Source organism: Ctenopharyngodon idella, chromosome 6 (assembly GCF_019924925.1).
Source record: "Ctenopharyngodon idella isolate HZGC_01 chromosome 6, HZGC01, whole genome shotgun sequence".
Classification (NCBI taxonomy): Eukaryota; Metazoa; Chordata; class Actinopteri; order Cypriniformes; family Xenocyprididae; genus Ctenopharyngodon; species Ctenopharyngodon idella.
Window position 1 is genome coordinate 14965150 of NC_067225.1, and position 9333 is coordinate 14974482.

The window sequence follows — 9333 nt, forward strand, 5'->3', positions numbered from 1 at the left end:
ACTAGGGACAAGCTTTTAATGATTGTGAGCCAAAAGAAGCATGCATGCATGTCAGTCAAAAGTTAAATGTTTACATTTCTACAGAATAGTAATAGCAGACGACCATTTGTTTCATACTGTAGCTGGGCCATTCCACCGAATGGGTGACATTTGCTTAACTCTTCAAAATTAAACTTTATTTTTTATCTTTTTTTCAACACTGAATCTAATACTACACATATTTAACTATTCAAAATATGTATTGGTCAATCTCAGGCAACTTTATTTAATTTTTTACAAGGTTTCAAAGCAGAAGATGGATGCATGTTTTCTCAGTCCTGTTACCAAAACTCATGTGCCATTTAAAAAGCATGTTTAAAAACATGTCAGTTAATTCCTTTATATTCACCTAAAGAAAGTGTTTATTTTAAAGAAATGGTTGGTTATTTGTTCAAATAATTGATATTTGTGACAAAAAAAAAATCACTTTATATTAAGGCAAGATGTATTTTAATAAAAAACGCAAAACAATTTTTTCTTTTTAAAGAAGACAGAAGCTTGAAGTTTATAATTTTTTAATAATTTAATTTATTTAACAATTGTGTAAATGATGGATCAAACTAAACTGATAAAAACATGGCTTAACTTTATTTTTTTTTTTTAGAATAATAAATAAATTTAGTAACAGGAATGAACACTTTGTAACAGGAATGAACACTGGGTAACAGGAATGAGTGTTCATATGTGTGTGCATGTGTGTGAGAAAGAGAGCGTGTACATGGCTGTGTGTGCATGTGAGTGAGATTTCTGTGTTGAAGGGACATGCTGTGTTCTAGTAGTACTTCACAGTGAAGGAAGTGGAAAGAGAAAGAAGGAGATAGAGGAAAAGAGAGAGGGGGGAGAGGGAGGGAAAGAAAAACCAAAAAAGCGGGGAAAAGAGAGGGTTGCGGGTGACATATTTCACTCCTTCCCTTGCAGCATGCCATGGGTGGGTGTTTCTGGCAACTGCATAGTAAAGGTTCTCTCCAAAAGATAATAAAGACAAAGACAAAAAGATTAAGTCACTTCGTGGTGGACTGGCTCCCTGCAAGTATGGCATTCACACTGTAAAAATAATCCTAAAAATCTACAATTTAAGTAATTTCAACTGTAAAACTCATGATACAGGTGAATAGTATTATATCAACAAAATATTCACACTATTAAATCAACAAAACAGAGGACTCTGCTCACTCCTGTTATTTTTCATATGAGTAACAGGACTGAAAGTAACAGGACTGAGTTTTTAAGCAAAAAATGATCAAATGCATGACAAATTGCCACATGGAGTACATGCTAATAGCATGAGGACACTGAGCAAATACTAGTGACTTACCTAAAGTTAATATTTTTAAAATAAATAACATCTAAGAAATAATTTAGGTAACAGGACAGTACGTTGAGATTGACCTTCTCATTCATAGTTTCATCAATTTCATCAAATATACAGAAATTAAAATGAAAGGACTTACTTTTTGGTCTTCTCATGGCCTGCAAAAGATCCAGATGATGCAACTTCCTGTTGAAAATGTGTCTTGTGGAATGTTCCAAGTTTTTTAGAGGAGGAAATGTATGAGGATAACAGCCAGGACTAAGTGAAAACCTGGGGACATGACTAAAATGTGTATTTTATATAACATATTATGGATTTCTTATGAAATTTCTTTTTGTTTAGCATAGATGGTATATGAAGTATCACAACAATGCAAAAATAATAAGATTTCTAAAAAAAGATTTTAATGATTATATTTCATGATAAAGTTTAGGTTTAGATAGCGGGGACATGTAACAAATGCTATATTTTTAGTATTCTCAGTAGTTTTTAATAATGTTTTAAATTATATATATTAAATTTAGATTAAAATATATAATTAGTAATATATAAATAGTTAGATTAATGTTCAGGACACTTTGCTTAATAATAAAATATATTTTAGAGTTAATTTTCATGCATATTTATACATAAAATGTCCTGGGGACAGAAATGGCACCCATTCGGTGGAATGGCCCAGCTACATAAGTCAACCTTACAGATAGCAATGTAAGTAGGTATAGAAGCAAAACCAACAAAACCTCCTTCAAGAATTAAACAGGACATTGCTGCCACCTGTAGACGTGAAGGCTATGTGTGACCACTGATTTATATAAAGGACTGGATTGCTCATGTCATAAGTGAAGCCACCGTATTCCCTATACCCCTCACATTGTATTGAATTAATAGGAAATCGTCTGATTTTAATGAGAAAACATTGCCTAACGTGTCAGTTTTTGTCTCCCTCTCACAATGTAAACATCCTAAACATTTTAAATGATTATTTTAAAGTAGGGAATTTCCCCTGCTTATTAATAGTTTATCTTCATTACAGTAGCGAATATCAGATCAGCTGACGGACGAGAAACCTCAGCATTTATATGAGGCAAATGTCAAAATGATTCTTCTGACATCTGAATACAAATGCTTTCTAATATGTTGTATTATATAATATTGATTAATACAGTAGCCTAACTAAATGATTCAGCAGTGTTTTAATTAACAGCATGTATTTCGAAGCAGTAAAGATAACGACTTAAAACGTTGGTTAAATGAATAATTAGCTCAACAATATAGGCTACAAATAGCCTATGTGCAAACTGTCATGCTAAAGATCTTCAAGAGTCTGAATGTTGGTAAACAAAAAGACATCAGGAAATATAATATACACGTTTAACAACTTATGCAGAGAAATAACGCTGATTGTGTATGTAGCCTATTTAAAGACACGTTTATTTCCAACATTTATATGCTACTGTCTATGGCCCATGGTAAACCTTGGATTTGATACAATTCAGTGCAATATAGTACTAATAGGGGCTTGTATGTATTGTAATATTTAATCCGAATCAATTTCTGCCCATAAAAACATAAACATTACAGATAACGTAAACTAAAGTATCAATTAATGATTATAGGATGATTTAGGCCTACGTTGTCTGCAAGTCTATGAGGTCCTCTTTATAGCAGAGAAAAGTAAGATGGCCGCTCGAACACTACCGGTGAATTTATTGCTTGCTGGCAGTTTAAAACATTCAAAATGTCTATGAACGCAACGAGCAATCCATTCATTTAGTACAGATCAGTGATCGTGACCATGGGCTGCTTTCACTTTCACAATGAGCTATTGGGGCCGGGTTCACAGACAGGACTGGTGCCATCTTGAGACAAAACAATGGCACCGACATATTTTAAGATATTTCAGTGCAAGCTGCATTCAGCTCAAACATGCATTTTTGCCTGGGAAACCAGGGGAAAATGTTGTAAACATTTTAAACACCTGTTCATAGTACAGTTAATCATACACTATTATATATTATGTAATACACTATTGGATATATGGAAAATTAAAAAAAAAAAAAAAAAAAAAACACTGGTAAGGTGTTTAGGCTGGATGGCAGTGACATTTGTATGTATTCTCAGGACAACAAGACAAGAAATGTACTAATTTTTTTAATTTGAGAAAAGTTAATGTACATAAAAAAAATGAACAGACTCTATTACACACTTTATTACAGCACCTTTTTGGCATACGTCAAAAATAACAAGGCAATAAGAACTTTCAATCTTTTTGTTGAATATGGAATACTTGAATGATTTGATAAAATGGCTTTACACTGTGGCTGTTTGTGTTTTTGTACATGTTTTATAACTTTATATTTTGTAACAAACACAAATAAATAATAGCTTGCTCACATGCACCTTTTCTGGCACACCTGTTAGTGACTAGAAGGTAATATTTCATTGCACTCTCATGTTGTTGCTCTGTTATCTCTTTCACCACACACCTGAATGTGCAGGCAATGATTTAATGTGTAACTGTTAAACCTCATTGTGTTTTTGTTGTTCTTTTGTACTAAATATCTCTTCAGCGATCAGTATATCAGTGTTTATACCTTTTTTTTTCCTTTACATCTACAAATGTTTCAGCCTTTTTTTTTTATTCGCAGTGATGGATGTGAAACTTTGTGTCTTAACCAGCAGGTCTGAGGCACCGCAAATTGGGCACCACAGTTCATAAAGTGCTGACAAAAACTTAATACATGAAAAGGGAGACAAACACTCAATCAGGGAGACATTTCTTAGGCTTACGTGAATGCAGTTTAACCTTCTAAATGTTGAATGTTAAGAACTTTGATGGCAAATTGTGGCCTGTGGTTTGTAGAATCTGAGAGTAGCAGTGCATACATAGGATTTGTTTTTCCTAAAGGGTCTTTAGTTGACACAAGACTGAGAGACCAACACTCAACATATTCAAAGACATTCTTTGAACAAATCACAGCTCAGAGATTTGTGGCACGCTCTGACAAAATTGCCCCGATCTGAATCAGTTCTTTGTGGCTTTATGTCATTTTATGAATACAGTTATGCAGAGGATGAGCACTGACTACAGAACAGCACATTTACTCTGAGATGCTTGTTTCACATAGGCCCAGATCTTATCCTTAAGTGCGGCAATGCTTTAGCCTAAGATGAGAGAGGATTTGCCCCCCGGTGGGTTTCTACGGCCAGAAGGAAGCCCAGCTGCAGGCTGCTCTGTTGCAGAGAGGCAAGGAGGAGCTGGTGTGTCATGCTGCTCCTGAACAGGTTTAAGTTCTTCTGCGCTATCTGTGAACATATAAATGAAAAGAAAAATTAATAAATCGGGTAATTTTATAACATTTCAATAAAAATATATGGGGAAAAAATGCTCTTGTTCTTTTTCTATTAGTTTTTGCTACATTTTCACTTACTCTCACCCTCGTGAGAGAGTGAGATTAAGACAAATGTGTCAATGAAAAATCAATATTTTATTTATTTTAAAATTTAGCTTAAAACACATGAGCCAAATTACTCTTTGTATTCATACTTGTTTCATGTTGTTTTGAAAAACTTTATATTTTCAACTTTAAAATTTAATGACTCCAAAAATGTTGTAAACAACAAAAAAGTTTCTAAACATTTTCTTTAAACCTTGAATACATAAGCAGATCTGTAATCTTAATCATTATTTTAAAATAAAATATTCAATATTTAAATATGTAATATAATATTATAGTTGACACTTTTTTGGCAAATATCATGAAATATTTATGTTTTGGGGGGGAGTTGCACCACATGACATTTTACAACATGAATTAGCCTTGCCATAAAATCTTGTCATAAAAAGATTGAATTAGTAGATATTTTAAGACTTTGACTTTTAAGACCAGAACTTTGATTTGCCGGACAAAATCTTTGTCACTGTGATATGATTGTAGTTGTACCCTGACATTTTTTTACATTATGCTCTCCAAAAAATTCTCAAAATGAAACTAATTAAAACATGCTCATAATAGGTGCATTCAAGTCATTTTTTTTATTATTTAAAATAATTGATCAAATCATGCAAAATCAAACGAAGAGTTAGAACACTCACCAACATTGACTGAGTCTTCATCACCATTCTGTGCAAAAATAAATTACATTCTCAGCAATACATTTTAAAATAGAGCATTTAAAAATTGAGTCAGTTTGAACTTCGATCCAAGTTTTCACTCATTAATAACTGAAACTGTCTCCATATCTTACCACAGGTACATTATTGTCGAGTGTGGTGTTACTTTGGTTGACTGGTTGAGCAGTACATCTTCTGAGCGGGGCAGATGGCTCACCACACAACACACCTGTAGGCTTCCCACCTTTCAAACAAATAAGAACTGTAAAAGTATCTGTGTACTGATCTTATAAACAATAGTTATCGTTTTTAAAGTGGTTAAAAATTAGCAAGACTTAACAAGTTTTTAAATGTGGAACTGAAACACATTCAGCATTTGGTTGCTCAATATCACACATGCTAAAGTGAGTCACAAAGTTATTGTTGCTTCCACCAGCAGCTTATGTCTGGGGGGGAAAAAAAAAAAACTATAATTGAAATATTTCTTTTCATTTTCTCTAGGGTTTAGTCAACTTAAAGAAATAGTTAAAGTCCCCCTGTAGTCAATAATTTTATTCCTTAAAACTCATCTTTGATCACCAAAATGACATTTTTTTCCCTGTGAAATAAATTTTTTCATGCCTTAAAATAGCTTGAATGTAACTCTACACCCTTTCTTCATTTAGTACACGTGAGTCTATGAATATGCTAAGCCCCGCCTCCACTCACTCGCACAAGCTCAAAGATCCACTTGGTCAACTTACTGAGGTAAACACTGCACAATGGTATCGCTTTTTACAGACATAATGGTAAATAATATGATTAGCCTTTTGCTTGACTAGCCTTATGTTATCAAACAGCTAATAACGTGTTGCTAATGTTACACAAACCATGTTCCCGTTTGACACATCAGAGTCAGACAGCTGCCTTCTAACAATCAGTATCCTTACAAACGCTTTAACAACTCAGAACATTGATGGAGAAAGGCATATAGTTAATCATACAACCGCTATATTGCTAAATCAACACGATTTTTCATATCAACAGAAAATATACCGGGATAACCTGGCTTCTCTTCTCTTGAGACTCCTTTGCCTCAGAGTGGTCATAGTTAATGATATGCTAAAGCCCGCCGGCACATTGACGTGATTACAAGGTAGTTTGTGATGTAAGAAACACCAGTGATTTCAAATGTTTTTTAAACTGTCTCTAGATCACTGCAGTTTTAAAGAGAAAATACTCAGCAGTGGTGTTGACTTATGTATTTGCACATGGTTTGCCTTAAAGCATATTAAAAACACCACATAGACATATAAATAACATTAAAAACTTGATTTTTACCATAGGGGGACTTTAAAGAACTCGACTCTCTCGTAAACATGCGTACGACCATTGCCAGAAGCCAGTGATTATAGTTTATATTTATAGTTTTAAATATGGATATTTTTCTAACAAAAAACCATCACATCGCTTCAGAAGGCATTTATTAACCCACTGGAGTCACATGGATTACTTTTATAATGGATGGATGTGCTTTCTGGAGCTTCAAAAACTCAGGCACTATTAAATGCCATTACAAAGCTGGGAAGAGGCAGGATATTATTTAATATAACTCTGATTTTGTTTGGTTGAAAGAAGAAAGTCATATACACCTAGGATGGCTTGAGGGTGAGTAAATTTTGGGATAATTTTCATTTTTGGGTGAACTATTCCTTTAAAGGCAAGGGAATAACACTGCCTATAAGTATGTATTAAAGAGTATTCACTCCTAGTATTAAATAGTAAAGGAAGAGACAATAATCATTATTAAGAAAAATCAGCACCTGGCGGATTGTTCCTCCGATGGGCGTGAGGGTCCTCGGGTTCAGCAAATATGCTAGATGCCATTTTGTTTTTTTTCACAGGTTTCTCTTCCTCTGTGCCAAAGCAGATGTTTGAACCTCCACCTGGTGGACGCAGCACTCTGGTATGGAAAACAAAGAAACATTAAAATATGTTGTCATAAATGCAACTTTTGGAAACGATCAGTAATTTGCTTGTCTTTAGTTATGCGTATTGTTTACTTCTATTTTACATGTTCATGAGGTTTTTTTTTTGTTTTTTGTTTTTTGGTGGTTTACAGTTCATTCCCTATCAACTTTTATTTTTGACTTTTGACTTCTTAAGTGTTTTTTTTTTTTTTTTTTTTTGTCACATCACATACATACCCTGACATAGCAAAAAGGGTTGTGGGCAACATCAATCCAAAATGACTGACCCATGAGGGCCAAATAAAACAATAAAACAACTTAGAATGCTAAGTAACATTACCGAGTGCGCCTTTAAGAGAGAAAAAAGAAAGAAGAAAAAAAAAACTGTGTTGCTTTAGTTGGGTTGGGGAGGGGAGGGGGGGTATGTATGTATGTACATGTATTATTTGATTAAACTCGATTTATTATTATATTCTGTAAATTAAAATACTTACACAATACTTATCTTCATGCTGCTCTTATTCATGCCAAGAAAGCATCAATGAGCTGAGCTGTCGTCTGACAGCAAGCGTGATGAAATAAACCTCACTCAAAATCCCTCCACCACTCCGACTGATAGAAGAAACGACTGATAAACGTGACGAATTGGCTAATCTGCACGTCATTAATGCATTCAGTTAATGAAACGATAAGGCAGATACAACAGGGAGCTTAATATAATTCTGTACTACACCAGCTGAACCGCACCCAACCTTATACACACACACACGCGCGCGCTCAAGCATCCTCTCGTACTCAGAAAACGTGGAGAGTGATTCGTTTCAAATTTACGAACGACGGATACAGTGCAGTAAAGAAGCGGTTTTAATTACTCAACAATTATATCATTAACTGTGTGGCTGTCCTTTTGAAGATGCTGCAGTCAAAGGCCGTGTCACAAAGCCTAGCGAGTTGCCTACCTAAACAGCGTTTTGGAGCATTATATACATATATAAGATTTGGAAAGCGACCGTTATGCCTCAAAAAATGCTGCACGCGCCTCTGGTGTCTCCCCCAAAACGCTGTCTAGATAGGCAGCTAACGAGATTCAGACACTGCTAGAGGGATTCGCATATTAGTACAATAAAACAGGCATTTATAAACCAAAATTCTGCTTTGAAATCCAATATACTTTGCCTTTGAGCTAAGGCGAACCATTTTATCCCCAAAACGCAGTATTTGTACCGAAGATGGTGCTAATTTCTTATCAGTGTTTTTACATCAATATCGTTCAGCTGGAGAATAATTTTGTCTTTGGTCAGTGATATTACATCTCATATAACGTACTGAGATACCATTAGCCATTATAAATCTTAAATAATTTGTTTGCTACAACCTAAACCGCTTGAGCATTATCTTCCTATAGACATCTATCAGCACCTGGAGCTGCTCCTCGCAGTCGGATCCATGCCTTGATAAGTGGTGGTGGTCGTCATCTTGAACACACAGCTTCTGTTCACGGCTTTTCCCAAACTATATTTGCCAGATTATTGTCATCAAGCCACAAAGAGCGTCTCCTGCTCAGGGCATCAGTCTCTAGTGCTGAATCTGCGCTCCTGTACACGCCCATTAGACGCGATTAGTACTGCACTTCTGCAGCTCCGCCACTGGAGCGGCGCCAGAGAGTAAGTATTGTTTTGTGAAAATACAGCTGCGTTCATAAGTTCAGAATAAAACATGTCGACATTTGAGGGACTCATGCAAAACTATACAAAAGCAACAAGCAAACATTCACTGATTCTCAAGAAGAATTTGAACAGGATGATCAGGGTAAATTGTATTTGTTCTACTTTTTTTTTTTGCCTGGGAAATATTTAAGCGTCTAATGAAGCTTCCAAAGGGCAATACTAAGAGAAAAAATAAAATATTTAAACTACATT

General features: G+C 34.7%; 1 protein-coding gene across 1 annotated transcript; it reads right to left on the bottom strand.

The window, feature by feature from the left end:
• Positions 1 to 3489: 3489 nt before the first annotated feature.
• Positions 3490 to 9035, bottom strand: jpt1a (Jupiter microtubule associated homolog 1a). Its single transcript, XM_051897111.1, has 5 exons — positions 8834 to 9035; positions 7268 to 7407; positions 5600 to 5709; positions 5448 to 5475; positions 3490 to 4657 (listed from the first exon to the last, which is right to left on the bottom strand). Exons 1-5 carry the CDS (start codon positions 8887 to 8889, stop codon positions 4512 to 4514), a joined length of 480 nt encoding a protein of 159 aa, XP_051753071.1. The 5' UTR covers positions 8890 to 9035; the 3' UTR covers positions 3490 to 4511.
• Between the last annotated feature and the right edge of the window lie 298 nt (positions 9036 to 9333).

Excerpts from the sequence above, each read along its gene's own strand:
- jpt1a (XM_051897111.1), bottom strand. The coding sequence starts at position 8,889 with ATGACGACCACCACCACTTATCAAGGCATGGATCCGACTGCGAGGAGC. Across the intron at positions 7,408-8,833 it reads ACTGCGAGGAGCAGCTCCAG|AGTGCTGCGTCCACCAGGTG; the intron begins GTGCTGATAGAT and ends TTTCCATACCAG. Across the intron at positions 5,710-7,267 it reads TCGGAGGAACAATCCGCCAG|GTGGGAAGCCTACAGGTGTG; the intron begins GTGCTGATTTTT and ends TTTGTTTGAAAG.